The sequence below is a fragment of the Parasteatoda tepidariorum genome, chromosome 3 (assembly GCF_043381705.1).
Source record: "Parasteatoda tepidariorum isolate YZ-2023 chromosome 3, CAS_Ptep_4.0, whole genome shotgun sequence".
NCBI lineage: Eukaryota > Metazoa > Arthropoda > Arachnida > Araneae > Theridiidae > Parasteatoda > Parasteatoda tepidariorum.
In genome coordinates this window covers 85,064,636-85,084,951 of record NC_092206.1, presented here as the reverse complement: position 1 = coordinate 85,084,951, position 20,316 = coordinate 85,064,636, and the positions used below count along the sequence as shown (strand labels likewise).

At 26.6% G+C, this 20,316-nt stretch overlaps 1 protein-coding gene across 2 annotated transcripts in view; it reads right to left on the bottom strand.

Moving 5' to 3' along the window:
• The window catches only part of LOC107436840 (Protein associated with topo II related - 1), a 36,661-nt gene extending 16,362 nt beyond the window's left edge, over positions 1–20,299 (bottom strand). Inside the window, exons 1-9 of one of the 2 annotated variants that reach the window (XM_043047409.2) lie at positions 19,902–20,299; positions 16,431–16,530; positions 16,054–16,163; positions 13,932–14,024; positions 12,589–12,660; positions 9,645–9,746; positions 7,276–7,662; positions 4,173–4,245; positions 2,411–2,461 (exon numbers count right to left, since the gene is read on the bottom strand). In XM_043047409.2, coding sequence (XP_042903343.1) covers positions 2,411–2,461; positions 4,173–4,245; positions 7,276–7,662; positions 9,645–9,746; positions 12,589–12,660; positions 13,932–14,024; positions 16,054–16,163; positions 16,431–16,530; positions 19,902–19,949 — 1,036 coding nt within the window. In that variant the 5' untranslated portion in view covers positions 19,950–20,299. Of the gene's footprint in view, positions 1–2,410; positions 2,462–4,172; positions 4,246–4,721; positions 4,795–7,275; positions 7,663–9,644; positions 9,747–12,588; positions 12,661–13,931; positions 14,025–16,053; positions 16,164–16,430; positions 16,531–19,901 lie in introns of both variants that reach the window. The other variant, XM_043047410.2, reaches the window with a different exon arrangement.
• Between the last annotated feature and the right edge of the window lie 17 nt (positions 20,300–20,316).

Here is a 20,316-nt window from a genome sequence, read left to right as displayed (position 1 = left end):
TTATTTAAACATTAGCGTCCCATTATTAGAATTCATTCAAAAATAAAAAAAACTTGCTATTTTATCATATGAACCATAGATTTATCAGAATAAATAAATATTGAAGAAAAGAAATATTTTTTTTTATCATATCATGCAATATGAAAACTCATTTTAGAATCAAATTCTAATAAATTAAAAAAAACTGCAATGCCCACAGAATAAAAGTAGGAAAAAGTTTAGCCGTAATTAAGTAATATAAATTCAAATTAAATATTTTAATTGAAGAAAATTTATAGGTTTTAAACAAAAGCCTAAAATAAAAACAAAACTGTGATAGTTCAAAATAAAATTCAATGCTTATTTTGTAATGCACTTTATTATTTTATTTTATTAATTATTAGATTTTTTATATCGCAAAAATTTTCCTTTTTTTATCGAAAAAGATCACTGAAGCAACAAAAAATTGAAATCTAAACTACAAACAGTGAGCAGTTTAAAAATTCACGTTTTCCACCATTTTATGAATTTCTCAAGTTGCAATAACATTGCGTTTAAATTAGGGAGGGATGTAATGAGTATTTGGCCCATCTGTGAAACATTCAGTTGGTTGAACGATCAGTCAGAATATTTTTTAGAAATGTATTTTTCTAAGTTTTTTTTATTTTTGAAATTTTATAGATAGTATTACTTTTTTTTTTTAAATTACAATCAGACAAGTCAATTTTGTCATTTTTTCGATACTTTGAGAATTGAGAAGGATCCATTTTTTGCAGTTTTTATTATAACCCAGCATTTTAACAGAACGCCTCATACTATTAATTTATTATCACTCTTTCCCTGTACTGTAATATAAATAACCAGTAACATAGAAAAGTGTGATTTTCAGTATTAAAGTTTTGTTTCAGGAACTAAGAAAAAAAAAAAATTTCTGTTTTTCTTTTCTTAGGCATTTTTATTAGGACTCAGCATCTTTTTTAAAAATAGAGTTACAAATAAAATTTATTTTATAGCAATTTTTTTTCTTCTAAAATTAAGGCAATGAGAAAAATTTAAATTGAGATTTTCGGCATAAGATTTTCACTTAAAAAATTAAGAACATTTTTTCTATCTTTTTATTTTCTTTAAATAAAAAAAAAAACTTTTTTTAGACATTTTCATTATAACGCAGTAATTTTTAATAGCATTTCTGTTGACTTAATTCTTTTTTCTTGGCTTTTTCTGGTAATTGAAAAACTGAGATGTTCAGCCTTAAAAAAAATTTTCAAAAATTAAGATTGATTTTTATGCTCTCTGTTTCACTTTTCGACATCTTCAAAAACGTTCTTGATTGGCCTTATTTTTTAGAGTTAATTTATGAATACGTTTTTCCAGGAAATACTATTCTGAGCATTGAAATTTTAGTTTCAGTGTTGCTATACAGCTAAAAGATTTTGCTATTTGGCCCCAAGCGTACGGCGTTCAATAGATTTTTTCTTCTTTTTTTTGCCGAATATTTGGTTTTTGATCAAATCACAATTCATTACCACATTCGACCAAATCATATTCGTTGCGGAAATAAAAACGAAGGAAAAATAACTAGGATTTACGATAAAACTGTATCGTAATACCGTATCAAAAAGTGATTATTTAATTATGTGATTAACAATCACGTGTCGTAATAACATCATAGTTAAATAACGGGATCGTCAAAATCACGAGGAAAAATATAGAAATAATTAGGAAAAATATATTTATGCTGAACTCAGCACGAATAAAGCGCGTCAAATGCATGATTTAAAATTTGCATGTCATAACAGAATAATTGGAATTTTTTATAATACGTGGGAACGCATGGCAATAACTGCCGAGAAAAATTTTTGAAAAAAAAGAAAGAATTGCAAAAAAAGGATAAAAAATCACTTAGATTTAAGATGAAATAGTCACAAATAAAGTGCACAAAAAGTGATTATTTAAATTTGCGATCTCAAACTCGCGTCGTAATAAAAATTCGGAATTTTCAAAATTACGTAGAAAAGCGGAAATAACTGTTTAAAAAAAATAATCATTTATACTTACGATAAATTCGGCTTCAAGAAAGCGCGTTAAACATACATTTACTAAAGAATCTGTTAAAATTGATTGTGTCAAAACGCGATGACTTAAAAGTTCGATTAAAAATTGCCATTTTTTAAAAAAATTTTTTTATTGTGTTTAGAAACCCTCGCGGGCCGACTTCAGTAGTCGAAGGGCCGCAGGTTGTGCACCCCTAAACTATATTAAATAAATCAAGTATCTGAAAAGGCCACTAAGCTATAAAAAAAACTTTTTAACTAAATTTTAATGTCTTGTAATTAATAAGCACAAATTACTTAAGTTACACACAGTAAATTTAATACAATGCAATAAAAAAAAAGAAAAAAATAGCTTTGAAATGAATAATAAAACTTACTCATTTGAGCTTTCATGAACAGATATGGATCTGGTAAAGGACAATTGTTACCTAATAAAAACAGAAGGAGGGGAAAAAGAAAATCATATTAAATTGCTGGCTCATAACTTAAAAACCATCAGAAAATACAATAAATAACATAACATTTTTTTTTCCTTTTCATACTAAGTTGTTATTTTAAGAAAAGACACAAAATATGGAATGTCGATAGCCTTAAGCATTCTGAATAAATGATCCTACACCAGCTTTTGTAATGTAACCTAAATTCAATCCTTTTTGTCATAACGTTTAGAATTATAATAACTTTAATCAAATATACAGATGCCTTCCAACAAATATTATAATTTTATTTACATTTATATTTTCATTTGATAATGAAAATAGCATGTTTTATAAAATTATCATAAGAATTTATTACTTAAAAACCTTATAACTTTTAAAATTCACAATAAACAAAATATATGAACAATAACAAAATATTAGATTAAATTTACTTTCATCAATAAAAATTTAATCACATTATCAAAACTAAATTACACATTGCATTAAATATTTACACAAAAATTTTTTCACGGTGACACTTTAATTAAACATTGTTTTGCAAATAATTGCTGTTAAGTGTCTTAAAACTTAAATGAAAAACAGCTTTTCAAAGATAAGCTTTTTACTATTGGCACTTTCAAATGTAGTTTAAAATTATATCACAATTTTAATCCACAATAAAATAAAAGCGCAACAAAAGCTTTTTTTTAATAAAATTAATAGATTTCAAAATTTGAAAAAATTTTTTTTAATTAAGTTTACACCAGGATTAGCCTAAGTGAACCCAGCATAGATATAAGCTGCAGGTTTTTTCAGATTTAGCTCACTTATGTGGAATTTTCATATTTTATCATTTTTAATCAATTTTCTTTGAAATTGAGCAAGAACAGTATCAAACGAAACTGTTCTTTTTTGTTCTTCGTTGTTTCGATTAATTATTAATAAATTTAACTTTGTAAGTATGAACATAAAATTATATGATGTAAAATATATTTCAGCTATCTGATTTCCGTGAACAAAATTTAACAAAGACTCTAAAAGTGCAAGATTAAAAAAAATGTATTACTAAATTTTTATACATTACTTATCAACAAAAATATTTAAGTGTATTATGCATACACGTTATAGACATGGCATAATTTATTTAGATTGCATAATTTACTTAAATAATACATCGACAAATATAGATAACATATTATTCAAAATGTAAATATTTTTAAAAAATTGCCTGTAATGAGTCTTTTAAAAATTTTTACTAAAATATTCTCATTTTATTTTAAGATTTCTATTGAAGACTATACCTGCTTCCATTTACTGTAGCTACTGCAAAAAAAAAACAAAAAAAAAAAATAATAATAATAATTTAAAACTGAATTATTCACATCTCTTATGACAGCTGGACAAGAATATTTTCTAATTTTAGATTAGATAAGTATCTTTTATAAATAATCATTTTATGCAATTTATAATACAATCAAGCAATATATTTAATTTATGTACAATACATTTGAACAAGAAAAAAAAAACACTTTTCCCCGAACAAAATTTGGTTTTTATTATGAAAAAACAAATGAGGGAAGAATTTTTTCTCTAAAAATTTAGTTTTGGTGAAACCCAGTTTTTATCCTTGTTTTCAAAAAGTAAACTAAAGGATAATTTAGACATAGTTTTTCACTCGTAAAAAAAATCAATTAATTAAAATAAAAATCTTAAAACTTACCTAACATAGGACCTCTTACAGGTCTTAGAGGCAAGGCAGGCGATGAATGACTTGGAACATTTAAAGGAGATGGCTAAAAATAAAATACTTGACATTAATTAACAACTTATTTTGAAATGTGTTCATATGCAGCAGAAATCTTCCAACTTAACAATTGATTTTTGTGTACAGTTTTTATTAAATACAAATTTGGCAATATATGCATTAAATTGAGCCCACTNGTATAAAAAAATTCCCTGATAATTCCAAGTTTTCAAGGTTTTCCAGGTGGGTGGCCACCCTGATTATGCAATTTATAATACAATCAAGCAATATATTTCATGTATGTACAATACATTTGAACAAGAAAAAAACACTTTTCCTCGAACAAAATTTGGTTTTTATTATGAAAAAACAAATGAGGGCAGAATTTTTTCTCTAAAAATTTAGTTTTGGTGAACCCCAGTTTTTATCCTTGTTTTTAAAAAGTAAACTAAAGGATAATTTAGACATAGTTTTTCACTCGTAAAAAAAAAATCAATTAATTAAAATAAAAATCTTAAAACTTACCTAACATAGGACCTCTTACAGGTCTTAGAGGCAAGGCAGGCGATGAATGACTTGGAACATTTAAAGGAGATGGCTAAAAATAAAATACTTGACATTAATTAACAACTTAACAATTGATTTTTGTGTATAGTTTTTATTAAATACAAATTTGGCAATATATGCATTAACTTGAGCCCACTAATTACAATAATAATCATTTAAAGACTGCATTGAGATGGCAGAAAAATTTGAATTTATGAAGAATGTACTACAGTTGATTAAGTAAATTCAGCTACATGTGCGATTTTTTCAAAACATTAACTTTTGCCCAAGAAAATTAAGAATGAATTTTTATGAATCAAGAATTAATAAATACAGGAAAATATTTTAAATAATATTTAATTAGATTTTTTTTTGTTTAAGAAAATAGATTATATCTAGAATTTTGAATAATAGTAAGAATTCTCATAAGAAATGTATTACTTTTTCATTGCAAAAGCATCTTAGCATCACTTGCATTTTTATATTATGTAAAGTAAAACCACATTTGTAAGCAAGCACATAATTAAAAACCAAATCTCTTGTTTGCATTTTCAAAATACGCGTTCGTGTACAAGGACAGTAATTAAAAAAAAGAAACAATAATGAAATTAAATTGGAAGAACACCATTTCTTTATAATTCCAAGGAATAAAAATTTAAGTACATCATTTGTTCTATAATAATTTAAAAACACAACATATATTGTTTGTTTTACATTTTAATATAATTTGCATATCTCATATAAATTGTTTATGGTTTGGAAATAGATATAAAACAAGCTTGGTGGCAATTTTTAAATGACACATAATTTCATTTTTTGTATATCTTGTGTCTGAGACCAATTAAATGTTTCATCCAAACAGCACAGTAAAATTTCAATTAACTTTTTACTCGGATGGAAGCCTTATTTTTGATTTCATTTTCAAAATATAGCTCATTTATAAAATTTATCTAAATTAAGAAATGTCAACGAGTAATTAAAACTGAATTTTACGTACTTAAAAATAAATAAATATATAAGTAACCAAATTATCATTACCATAAAATAATGAAAACAAATATTTTAAGAGAAATATTACTTACAAATGCAAAAGTTAACCAATAGAGAATAACCCATATACTAAATCCTTTAAATTTTGCATAGATTTGAGAACAATTTCTTATTTTTGTAAATTATATTTAAGACAAAACTAAATATAATCTTTCTAATAATTTATTCTATACTTGTTTAGGATTTCCCTAAATTTAAAGAAAAAATTTCCTATCTTTTCAACAACAACAAAAAAGAAAAAAAGAAATTACAGAAAATTAAACCATATTTTTGTTAAATATGCAACTTGTTCTCAGAAATCAGTGTTTTTTTTTCTTAATTCGAATCAATATGTAAATATAAAATGCAATGGGAGGGGAAAAAAATAAATATATATTTTTTTTAAATTATTTTATAATTTAAATTAACATAACTACATAGCAACCAAATTTTTACAAAAAACAAATGTAACAGATCAGTGTTTTCACTACAGCGGGAGAACGCGAGAATCTCGCATATTTTTTTCTTTTCTTGCAATAAAAAATGACTAACGCGAGAAGTTCGTGCACTCTATTAATCAATTTCAAAATGCACGAATTTTGGAAAAAAAATTTAGTCTTTTGCCATTTCGAATAAAATCCGTTTCACTTTTCTTCCTTGATCTTTCATTATTTTGAACATCGGTCCTTCCCTATTTATCAGTATTGTTCAGAACTGGTGCGAACAGCAGAACACCCCCCCCCCCCCCCCCCCCNCCGATCCATGGAATCCCTTTCAGAACACATTTCTCTGCAACCACGTGTTCACCATAGGTAAGGTTTCTTCATGTAAGACGTTTGCAATTTTTATGCATGAATGTAAGATGGACAAATACCTTGTTAAGGCAACATCTTCTACTCCGTAACGGACAAATGAAAATGAAACAAATGTCGGTAGAAATAGTCAAAACGAAACAAATACGGATATTTTTCAGCCAAATAAATATAATAGCAGATGAAAAAGTAGATATAGAACATTTTCCATATGATGATGCAGCAAAAATATTCAATTAGAAGACGTGAAAAATGTATTATGATTAAAGAAATAATTTTTTTCCAAGTCTATTCGTGTTTTTTTAATTTTTAGAAATCTCACTTAACTTTTTGAAATCTCACCCTGTTTTTGAGAAAGGGTGAGAAATTTTCTTCCATTTTTTTCTGCAATGAATACACTGCAGATGTTAAAATAATTTACTCATATTAGACTTTGAAGTATTTAATGCTATCATCATTACTAAGATTGTAAATTTTTCAAGTTTATTACATAAATTTTTCCAGGTTTTTAGCAAAAGAAAATGCTAAAATCAAATTCTTTGGCAATTTCAGGTTTCCAGAATCTCCCAAACCAGTAAAGAACTCTGATTAACTTATAATAGTGTAAAAGTTTTACATAAAAATATGCATTAAATAACTAAAACATAGTCGCTTATTTAGTAAAAATGCATATTAAATTTAAAAAATTTTACCCTGGGAGATCCAATGGGTGACATCATGTTCTGCGGCATTCTAGGAGGCATCATTCGAGGCGGAGGACCATAATTATTTTGTATATTAGGTGGAAAGTGCCTTGCATCTGAAAGCATTTGCCTTTCAACTTCCTCCCTCGTAAGCATTCGATCTGACGTTACTTTATTTTGAAATTGTCCCAAGTTTGAAAGTTTAGGAGGAGATCTGCTTAAATTATTTTGATTAGTCATGTTAACATTTGGAACAGATGGCCAGTTTCCGCTACTTTGTTGTTGCGTTGTTGGCTCCTTTGAAAGCAAATCTCTCTCAAGCTCTTCTGCCCGCCATGCTTTGGGAGGAGTTGTGAAAACATTATCAGAGCTTGAGTTAAACACATTGGGTGAATTCTGAAATGGAAAAAAATATTAACATTCCAAAATTGCATTTTAAATTTTCAAGAATTTAACTCAAACATTATGAAAAACAGAGAGACTAAATATTTTATACCCGGCTCAATACTTTCATTAAAAATAAATATTCAGAAAACAGTTCTGGTCAACAATTCTACCACCAAGATAGAGACAAGCTATTTTAAAGAAATATCTGTACAGTATACAGAATTAACTGCTTTTAATGAATATTTTTAGAATTTTGGGGGGGGGGGAAACTGAAATAAAGAGTAACAAATTTTTATAAATATAATTTAAAAATACACATAAACAACTGCTCTGCCAACAACTCTACTAATAGGATAGATAAGCTATTTAAAAAAATATATGTATAGTATTCCGAACTGACTGTCTTAATTTATGTTTTTAGATTCAAGTCAGTTGATTAGTCAGAATCAAGAAGTCAGTTGATTATTTTTAAAATCCAGTTATCCTTTTATATCGTTAAGATTAAAAATATTAATAAAATTTACTTATTAAAAAATTATAATAATTACATATTTTATAAACAAAAATAAAATTATCTTTTTTTATCAATGTTTAAGGAGAAAAAAACTTGTAAGAACAAGGAGGAAGGATTCATGCCCATGAAAGCCAGTGTTGCCAGATAAGGGGTTTTCCCCCTAAATTTAGGGGGATTTTTTATCTTCAGTGGGTATTTTAGGGGAATTGGTTTTTAGGGGTTTGCTTTAGGGTTATTTGCGAATTTTACTAGTTTCATTTTGGTACCTTCTAATATCAAATTCTATAACTGAATGCGTGAGATGGTAACATGAAAATCAATATGTTAAACAAAAACAAAAAAGATTAAGATACAATTTTAAACTTTTACCCCTTTGTTGAATGTAGAAGGTTATTACTTATCTCGATCAACCAGTATGATTGGAGAATTTGAATTCAAATTAGTTAAAATTTTTAATGTGCATGGTTTAAAAATAATGCCCAAGGATAACGAAAAAGAGAAGTACGTACAAAAGTACAAGAAAGATTGGGAACCTGAAAAGCAGTTAAAAGGTTTAAGGGTAAAGGATTTTGTATCTACTTCTTCAATGCTAAAAATGTTTAACAGCGAAAACATATACAAATCAGAAAGTATTGACGAAAATATGTTGGATATTTTATCAAAAATTTAAGCATAATGTTAGAATTAAAATATTAAAAAAGACTATATCGTTGATAATAAAATATTTATAAAAAAAATGTGCAATGTTAAAAATTTGCAAAAGTATTGAAAAAAAATATCTTAAATATTTTAGTAGAAATTAAAGATAATGTAATGATTGAAATGTAAAAAAGATTAATTTGTTGATAATAAAATATTAAAAAGTATTGAAGCAACGTTTTCTACATATATTATTTAACTTTTTTCTTATTCTTTAATACTTATACATCAAGTTAAAAATTTTGGGGTTTTTTAAAAAATATTAGGGAATCTTACAACGCCATCTGGGGGTGAACGGTTATCAGCACCTGGCAACACTGATGAAAGCAGATTCTGAGAAAAATCTATTTTGCACTCAAACAGAAATTGTTTTCTCACAGCACAGCTCATCTTCACTTCGTAAAAACATTTGGGGGAAACTGATTTCCCAGGTTGTTGTTTGGCAAAATTAAGCCATCCTCAAAATGCAACAGATTACAATCCAATCGTAATTTTTGTAAAAAATTAGCATAAACTGTTCTTCCCTCTTTAATCTTCAACGATGAATGAGAAACAGACAAAGGGGTTGGTGAGCGACACGAACATTTAAGGTCTAACTAAATTAAGAAACAAAACCAAAAAAAAAAAAAAAACAATAAAGCTTGTTTACCTGTATTTTTGCTGTGATACAAAATGTAAAAATCATGTGTTGTACAATTAGGTTGAAGGTGAAGGTAAACAATTTATACAATAATATTCCTTTTTTTAAAATATATAGAAGATTAAGATGGAATCTTACATGTGAATAATTACTTTGCCTTTGACCAATTGATTGTAAAAAAGAAGTAATCCCACTATCCTTGGGAGTTGTGCTCCATATAGAGTGAGTCTTGGGAGAACCCTAAAAAAAATTTCAATAAAAAATTTTAAAAATCATACAACAAAAAATTCAATACAAAATTTAAAAAAAAATGGTTTTATTAAATTCCATAATAAAATAATAATGATTTAGTAAACTAAAATAATTAGAAGAAATTTTAAGTTACAAGTCTCAAGTTACTTTAAGAGGTGGAAAACCTTTTTATCATGAGAGGTCACATTTAAAGTAGGCAATGATAAAGGAGGCTGCATGTGCTGATATACCTATAAATGCGACCTTCGTGAAATTATTATAGTTTTTGTATAGTTTTATCACTCTATTGCATTATCTAAGTATAATACAAAAAACATTAAGTCATTTATTAAAATAAAAATTCACAATATAGAAAATGTTTGTATTCACATAAGACTCATAATTTATAATAACATTAATATTTAATAATTTTCATGTAACAACTACATATATTTAAATACTGTTTCAAATATAAATAATAAAGTAGAAGAGATTTGTATTCATACAATTTTAAACTCAAACATCCAGATTCGTATTCATGCCATGTTATATCCAGATTTGTATTCATGTTATGTTAAAATCAAACAGAGATTCATATTATAGTGATTTTTAAATTAAACATTGAGATTCGTATTTACACGATTTTATAGTAAAGTGTATAGATTCATATTCATATGACTTAAAAATCACATTGAGATTCATATTCACACAATTTCAATAAAATAAAATATTGCATTAATATTTTTATCAAAAACATTGAAACATTCTGTGAATAAATGTTTGCTACATACACTTCTTTCTTGCTTATATTACAGGTATTTTTTCAATTATTTAAAAAGTGTTTAAACAAATAAAATTTCTGGATTTCTATTTTCAGCTTTTTTGTATTGTTTTTTTTTACCAAAGTCATCCTTGTGGTATCACTATAGAGTTCCGTAGAGTTCACTGTAGATTTAGTTCACTGTTCAATAAAAATTGAAAGTTTTTTTAAAAATTCAGAGATTTTCAAACGTACTTTGCTAAAATGAGGTGCCGATGGAAGGATTGAAACTAGTTGTTACAAGAGTTAATCAGTCTGTGCAGAAAGGTTTTTTTAATTGAGATTTCCTGTTTGTGGAAAGTTTTTAATTGTTTAACTCTGGGTACTGCATACCTTTATGGTAGTTTAGCTAAAGTAACTTTTTACTGCATAATCTAGAGGGCAAGATTAGCGGCCGCCACTTGCCTATCAATAAAATAAAGTGGTCACCAATAATACAATACCAATAATAAAATTAAATTGTATAAGAATTACAACAAAATTTTAAAAAACATAGCACTAATTGAAGAATAAAATTTACATGGAAAAACAGAAATTGAAATAGGCAAATTAAATGTAAAAAATAGAAAAAAACTTTAAAAATGAACAATGAAAGAATGCAAGTAATAAAGCTAAGAGCAGCAGTTGCAGAAATTCTACACTTAATATTTTATGTTTAATTAAGAGGCTTAATTTTCTAAAGTTAGTGATTATATTTCATTCTGATACAGAAGCTTGAAATGGATTATGAGAAAACTGGTCTAAAAAAGTATCATATATTCTTTTTCATTTTTTTAAAAATTATTTTCTTTAAAACATGATATGTCATAATAATAATATATCATATGTTTTTATAACAATATCTTATAATATTTTTTTTTTTTTTAAACTAAGAATAAATTTTTTTGTAACAATTCAGAAGCTAATCATTATTAAGGTAAACGCAAAAACTGGTCAGTGCAAATAAAAAGTGGGCATTGTAACGTAACAGTGTGTGACAACTGAGCTAAAAGCATCAATTCCTCGAGAAGTAATGCTAAAATGATGTTGCTTGAGACACACACACGAGAAGTGATGTTCTTTTTTGTGTTGTTGAGAAAGAGTTTTTTTCTGAGAAGAGATATTTCGTATGGGTAATATTTTGTGATTTTTCGTGTGAATGTTTAAATAAATTGTTTGGTACAACTCGCGTCTTATTTCTGGTTGTTGTGACACAACAGCATCAAAAAATTTACTTCTAATAGCCACTAGATAAATTTCCTTGTCTTGCTCTTTTGGTTAATCTCACATAATAAATGAGATCATTGAAGAAATTTATATGGTATATTACCTTTTAAAAGTAAAGTTAATTTAAGCATTTTTAAAACAAGCCATCTTAAAACATGAACAAATACATTTTAGACAGAATGAAAGGATATTTGTATTTAAAAAAAAAAAAAGAAAAAAAAACTAGGCTTGATAATAAATAAAATGCAGTTTCCTTTTTGTACTTGCTACATTCACAAATTCTAACTTCACTACAATGAAAACAGTTTTATTACTTTTTATCAAATGCCAAAAAGTAACAATAAAATACATTACTATATATGATTGACTTTTAGATTGTACTATTTAAAATAATACAAATAACAATAGGAAGTTTAAAAAAAAGTTTAACTTTTAATGAAGAATTAAATCTTATTTTCATTAATAAATATATTTTTTTTATAACCCTGCATGCTTGAAGTACTAACAACAAACAGAAGTGATTCTTGAAATCTCTTTATTTTTATCTAAAAAGAGTTTTTTACAATAGTTCACCTTTTCTTTTTGTTGAAAATGCAAAAAATTAATAATAATAAATAAAATTAAAATAATAATTGATTTTGAACACTGTCCCAATGAATAGAAAATTGGAATAAATTTTAAAATACTGTGGCTTCAATGGAACATTACATATTTACCATTTCACTGTAATGAGGGTTATACATAGTATAAATGTATGCTTATAAAACATCATTGAACTCAAATATGCATCATATATTTCAATTTAAATTCGTAAAGATAACTTACACACTCTTCTGAGTCTAAAAATGCAGGAGGTGGTGGTGAAGATGAAGATCCAAATACAGATCGAGCGTGACTCTAGATAATAATAAACTCTTTCAGTAAAATAAATGAAAAAAGATCTCATTCATATTTTGTGACATATTCATTTTCAAAATGAATCAGGTGAAATAAATTAATAAATTATATTACATATCTACTATTATATATGTTATGGTGTTCATGGTAGAGTGTTTTGGCACAAAGGAATTCAAGCAGAGTGAAAAGAATACGTTCTTTACTAAGACATGTTAAACTAGAGAGAGGGTATCAAAATTACCCTAAAATTGATGTGCTTCAGCTTTCTGCGAAGTAAAGTTTCATGAGTTTCTCATTCATCTTTTAACACACTGACGGTTCTGCACGTAAAAAGTCGCATTTTAACCTGCAGTCTTCTCTGCATAGCAAAACCGGATTTTCCATGTTAATAGATAGTCGAATAGTTTATAGGGGAGAAACATTCTCCCAAATTTACCCATTTGCTTAACCGCCAGTGGGTTAAGTCTTATGCAAAAATGAGAAACATTATTAATTATAATAGGTCTATAAAATAATCAGAATCTCAAACTTTCTAGACACTAGGTAGATGATCAATTGTGAATAATTAACGCCAGAGGTCCTCATGACTTACAGGTATGCATTACTTTTTTTTTCTGTGAATCCTGGGAGGTTTACTTTCAAGTAGGTGTTAACTACGTTTCCTATCAAGTGATAGGTGGGTGTTAGGGGATGTAAACCTTATAATTGAAACCAACTGAGGACTACAATTTCCTATTCGAGTTCAATACCATATGTCTAACTTGAATATTTGCGGGAATAGGAAAATTATATTCATTTATCTGTGGCTACATCTAGAATTATGTATTTATATCAAACTTTTTTTATATATTCCATTTTATAGAAAAATATTTTTTAAATTTTAAATAAATATCCTTTAAAATAGTTATTATAGATTATTTATTTATTTCTATATTTTTGAAAATAATTTAAAAACAATTTATGGTGTTAAACTTCAGTATTAGGGTACCCTAACTGTAAATGGACAATTTTTTCAGTCCCAAGAATGTCCGGTTAATCGAGGTTTCACTGTATATGTATACACATATTCCAATAATAAAATTTATGTTTTGTTTCTAAAGAAATTCACCACAATTTTTTTTTAAAATTTTAAAATGTTATTCCTCACTAAATACATTATAAAAGAATGCATCAAATATGCCTAATTAAATGTACTACACAAGATATACAAAAATAATTTACAATAGACACTATAAAAAATTTAATATTTCATGAATAAACATTCTATTTACCAATGAATGACAATTACGAGCAATTGTCATTATAGCAGGATCATCTAAATCATCCTCTAAACCAAGTTGAGAAATGCTTTTTGATACAATTTCCTAAAAAATTAAATTTCATAAAGAATTATAATGATTGTCAATATTCTTACACAATTATAAAAATATTTAAACATTCTAGAAGTGTTTTAAAAACACTAAAAAGACTGAAAATTGCTTTATTCCATAACTAGACAACAGGAAACGGCCAGTGTGACCTTCCCATGATTTTTTGAGCATAGATCTAAAATATTTTTGCCTAAAATGTATAAATAGGATAATAAAAAAAACCTATAAAACTAAACTTAACTAATAACCTATAAAAAAATAACTTCAGATATAGTAGAGGTTGGATCATTAGAAATGCATGGGATTCTTTTTCTATTTGGATAATGAAAATTTCTGATTAAGGGAACCTTAAAACTTTTTCAATTATAACAAAACTTTCTATGCTGGAAAAATTGAGTTTCTACATTTTAAAAAACCATGATTATAGATAACAAAACAATAAACAAACACGTCTTTTCAATCAATATATTTTCTTAACAACAATCAATACACCACACTTTATCTGAAACATATTTTCCAATAACTTTACAATCCATGATTTCTTTAATCAACTAACAGTTTTGCAAAAGTTCTCAATTTTTAAAACTTCAAAGGTTGGAAAAAGGAGGAAATTTCCTGAATTGTCATAAAAAAATCGCTACAAAATTCGTGGTTCAGGATAAAGATATCTAGTTTCAATCCTTAAAAATTTGCTTTTTCATTTCTCTTTCAGAACATAAATTAACGAGTTTTAGAACTTAACAAATATGTGAAAAACAATTTCTAATATTGTACAGTAAAAAAATCAGATTTTAGACTATTCTTTATTAAATCTATTCAGACTTCTCCCAAATAAAACTTAGTTGAAAAATACTTCTTCAAATACTTTGCCAAGTATTTTATTTGGCCCACCGAATATTCGGCAAAAGGGCCGAATACTGAACAGGTCAAATATTCATTACATACTTAATGAAAAATCATAAAATTGTGCTGCTTTAAGTTAATTATTTTTTGAATTACTTAACAACAAAACACTAGAAGGGGTAGTTGCTTTCCTGTCTTTCTAGTGCTAAAGTAAACTTCATGGAATATCCTTTCTTTTCACTAAGGAATCTATGATTAATTGGACACTCAATAAATTTTGAGCATTTAGAAAAAAACAAAAATTCCTTTATAATGCCATTAAAAAAAGATTACAGTCGTATGAAAAGTCCTGGTTACGCCGAGTAGAAGTAAAAACCTTTCTATAACGAAGCTATAATAATGACTGTAAATTATGATCATTTGTTCTTATCAATTTTTCAACCATATGACCATACAACCATACAATCCCATCAATCCATAAGCATTTTTAGAAGGGCATTATTTGACGTTACATCCTGTCCGCCCTTTGATCCTTATAAGTATGCCCTCTTTGTAAAAATAAGCTATCATTCCTTAAAAACACCATTTTTTTTATTCGTATTCCATTTAAAAAAATAAGTAATTCACAGTTTAAGTAAAAATTACACACTGTAAAATTACATGTGTTTATAGGTATAATTCTTATTCAAATATTTACTTTGTTAGGGTTATTCTCAACTGGTTTAATTTTTTATAGGTTTTTCGTTCTTTGAATTTTTAAATGATTTTAAAATAATTTTTAAATACCTTCTTTTTTTAAAAAAATGCATCTTCAGATGTTCTCATAATTTTCAGTTTAAATTATGCAACAAAAGCTTTTAATTTGTTTATCAATTAATCTTTTTTTTTTCTTTTTTGTTTTTCTGGGGAAAAAAAATAATGCACAAGGATGGTCTTTTAGCATGTTTTAAATTATTTTTTATAAACAATAAATTTTTCTCTCTTTTATTAAAGAGTGAGAATTACTATTTGAAATATACACATAAAATAGTACAAGAAGGCAATTTAAAAATTGAGGATCAAATTCAATTATTAGATACTGATCAACATCAATTACACATTTTGATACAATAAAAACATTACACATTTATAATTGATGGTATATTTATTTTTTGTTGTAATAAAAACTAAATGCACTTACATTTTGACTGTCTTCATGCTCCAAAAGTGAATCATTGAAAGTAGATGTTGAACTAAGATTCTTGTGTTTAATGAGCTCAGACAATTTTTCATGAGCCTCTTCCCAATCATCTTAAAATAAAAATAAAATTGTAAATACTAAGTATTTGATTCATACTATTTTGAAAAAATATTTAAAAGAATAGTACTCGAATAATAAAATTAGACATTTTTATAAGAGAAAAAATCTAATACCAATATAAAAATTCCAATATTAACCAGATTTAAGTTTAAAAAATCATGTTCTAACTCTTGAATGTTTAAAATACTACATTAAAAATTTTAAAAGGCAAATACATTCAACTTCCACTTATAAGTCATTAAATAGTATCTTCATACCATTTGCAGCATGGCCAAAAGTTTCATCATTCAAAGCATCATATTCATCTTCAATACCATCACTTAAAAGCTCTTCTTCCAGAGTATGCCGTCCAATCACCTTAATGACAATAAAAGAAAAAAAAAGGTTTCATTAAGTCTCAATTGCCTGTCAAGTCAATGTACTAAAATAAATTTATAAATTAAATACGAAAAATAAAACTAGAGAATTTCTAGAAACAAAAACCAAAGAAGAAAAAAAGAACTAATATGATTTTTAACTTAGCATCTTTCATGGTGCAACAGCCCAAGGTAGGCCGTGGCTTGAGCCTTATTGGTGCTTGAAACTTATTGTTTCTAATTTCATTATGGATAGATCTTTTGTGACATCTAGTCATCTCTTCCCGAGTCTTTAGTTCATAGGTATCCTAGTTCACCCTAAGCATTTTTAGAAGACTCCCCCCCCCCTGCTGGCCCTTTCACAGAGGTAAATGCACTCTTTTAGCACTTTTAGCAAAAATGTTGTCCCTTTTTTATTTAAAGAAAAAAATGCTTTTTCTTATTTTAAGAAAAGAGATAGCAGTAGCAGAAACCTAGAACTTCCAATTACCATAACTAGTAGAAGTTATTTTGAGGCTAAGTCAGCATAAAATACTATTATTTTTCATATTTATTTGAGTATTTTTAATTCTGTTTTGAAGGTCACTAATCTAGTTAGATATAACTAATATATTTAGCAAGATTAGTGCTTTAAAAAACAGAAGGTGTCCTTGTTTTTAAAAAAGCATCTTATTTTTTTGACAAATCTCTGGGTTCCAAATTTAAGATTTTTCTAAGCCCCCATTTTTCTTTACTCATTCTATATAACTTAACTATTCCAAGCATCTCTACTTTACGAATCAATGTCTAATTAAATGGATAAATTCATTGTTTCTTACCCTCCACTGTGAATAATTTATATGAATCAGTCTAAAAAGCAGGGTTAGTTGGTTGGTTTAAACAAATGTGATTAAAACCAAACTGTTTTTTAAAAAGAAAATATCTTTTTAATAATTTAATTTTCCATTATTTAAAAATATACTTGTAGTTTAAAGATATTCAAAAGAAGAAAAAAATAGTAAATTTTTCCTTGAAAATCTTTTTAATTTTGAATTCAACTAATGAGAGACTGCTACTTTACACAAAAATTAATATAATAGTTAAAAATATTTATGTATGACTGGGCTTCTGCAAAAATTTATAGAAAATTACAATAAGCAAATTTATAAAAATTGCATCAACAGACCATCAACTACTTCATGTTTGAATAGTATTCAATAATTGTTTATGTTAACTTGAAAGTTTAAAAAAAAAAAAAAAAAAAAAGAACAGAAAAGCAAAGANTACATTTTTGAAGATCTTGCGAACTAATACGTTTTAAGTAATGCAAAAACAATATACAACTTCTACATTATTTCATTTACTGCCGCATTATAAACACATTGTTGTGCTTTATAAGCTTCATTGTGTTAAAAAATTGACAAAAAATTATTTTATTCTTTATCTATTATTAGTTTGCGGATACTAAAACATACATTTAACATTTTATAAACTCATATACCATGCAGCTATTTTGACATTTTCAGTTCCATTTGTTACTCCCTCATTTTTAAATATTTTTTATTTTAAAAAGATATACCTGAAATTTTTAATGCTTAAATTTTAAAATGTGTATAAATATGATTTAAAAAAAAAAAAATAAATAAATTTTGCTGCAGTTACTTATGATGCCACTTGCCAATACCAGCAAGCCTGCTTGAAATCTAATAAATTTTTAGGCAAGGGGTGCTTTCCAGTAGCTCGAAATTATGGCCAAGAATACACAACTTGCAGTTCGTTTTGGCAGGAAGGATGCAATTTTTATTCAGTTTAGTTATTTTAAGGATATTGTTCTGTTTTCCATGAAAAAATTTCCATATAAAGGCAGAAACCAGTGTGAAAACTCATCTACTTATTTAACTATGCATACTAAGTTGTACGATTATGTTATTTAAACAATTTTTTAATTGTATAAAATGTCTGGTATGTTATTTCCCTCTTACCATCCTCCCCTTTAATAAATATAATTTTTTGTTCATACAACAATCAACTAAGCCTAACCATATACACGCTTTACCTAGCTTCAAAAAACAGTTCATAATAAATAGAATTTTGAAATTTATTCTCACATTATGTAGATCTGCTCTTTAGATATCCCTTTATCAATTTGGACTAAAATTAATAGTTTCTGCCAGTTTTTAATGATATTAGAAGAAAATTCAACAATAGCTTACTATATAACAATATGTATCCTAGGTTGATTATTAGCAGAGAGTTTGTAAACATTAAATCTGTCAGTTTCTAAAACAGAAATAAAAATGCTTGCCATAGTCCCAGTAAATGTCTCTATAACTATTAAACAAATCATCTCAATTTAAAATGAAGAACAGGGTGCATAGCCAAATTTTTCACCAAAAAATAAGCACCTTTTAAGCACTGAAAAATATTTGTAAGCACTTTGAAAAATATCCTAATTAGACATGGTTGGCAAGTTTTTGACAATTGATGGTTTTATCCGGTTTTATTTACAGTGACCAAGACGATGGCACGTCACAGACAATGATATTAACAAGAGAAATGAAATTTTCTATCACTAATAGAAGAAAAAAATTGACAATGTTTAGTTGGTCCCCGTAATCAGCAAAAATTCAAGAGGTTTTTCAATTCTAAAGTCTGAAACTGAGAATATCTTGCAAAATGCAGCAGGGTTGCACATGAGAGTAAAAAATCCTTACCACTAAATCCAGCTCAGTATACGCAAGTGCGGACCTGCAAGTATTTCATCAAACAAGTAAAACAAATGGTGTTTTCATACACTACAGACCGGTGGTACGCCAACATAGATCGGGGTTGAATTATTTGCAAAAACGTTAGATAGAACAATGCCTTTTTGCATAATTTGTGGCGAAAATCAATACGGTAAAGAAAAATATCACATCTCTTCGGAAAAGGGAAAATTAAGCACTTTTTAAAAACATCTAAGGAATAAAACACATGAAAGGTCTTTCAAAAAAACAAACATCAAAAATAAGCACCTTTAAGCACTTTATAAAAATTTTACGCACCCTGAAAAAAATAGATGTTTTTTCAACAAATACATTCCACACTTTTTCAAATGCATTCCACACTTAAAAATAAAATAAAAAAGAAACAATAATAAAAAGTGTAAAGGAAAATACATAATCATTGTGTCATTAGCATACAACCACAAATTTACAAATATAACTAAATACAAAATAACTTATAAAGAAGTAAATCAATAATACATAGAACTACCACATGTACATTGAGTTTTAAAATATATTAGCTATTGAAAGACTAGGCACAAAAAGAAATAACAGATTTTTACAATTAATAGATTCTAACTGTAACAAAAAGTACGAGCACTTAGTTAATAAGTTTTTGACTACTTACATTGATATTTGACGGAATATCCGTATTGAAGCCAAAAAAGTCGCCCATAATATTCCTTTCTGAATGCGAAATCTTGTAAATCACATCAGAAAAACATAATTAGCCAGTCTCTTTCCATAAAAGAGTTTTCATTTATAAATAGTAACATTAATGTTCACTATGTAACTAGCAATCAGTCATCTATTTATGTGTAACACTAAGCCTAAATTACAATAAATATCCCAATCTGTACTCAATTTTAACTATCTGTATCAATAATAGAAACACTAAATTTGTAAAAACATTGACATTTATGCTAAATTGACAATATTTCTCTACCTAAACCACATTTCTAAACAAACTCACATGATAATCCATGAACGTCACGAAAGTGATGCCAAAATTTTGCAATCTAAAATTTAACAACATTCGAGAA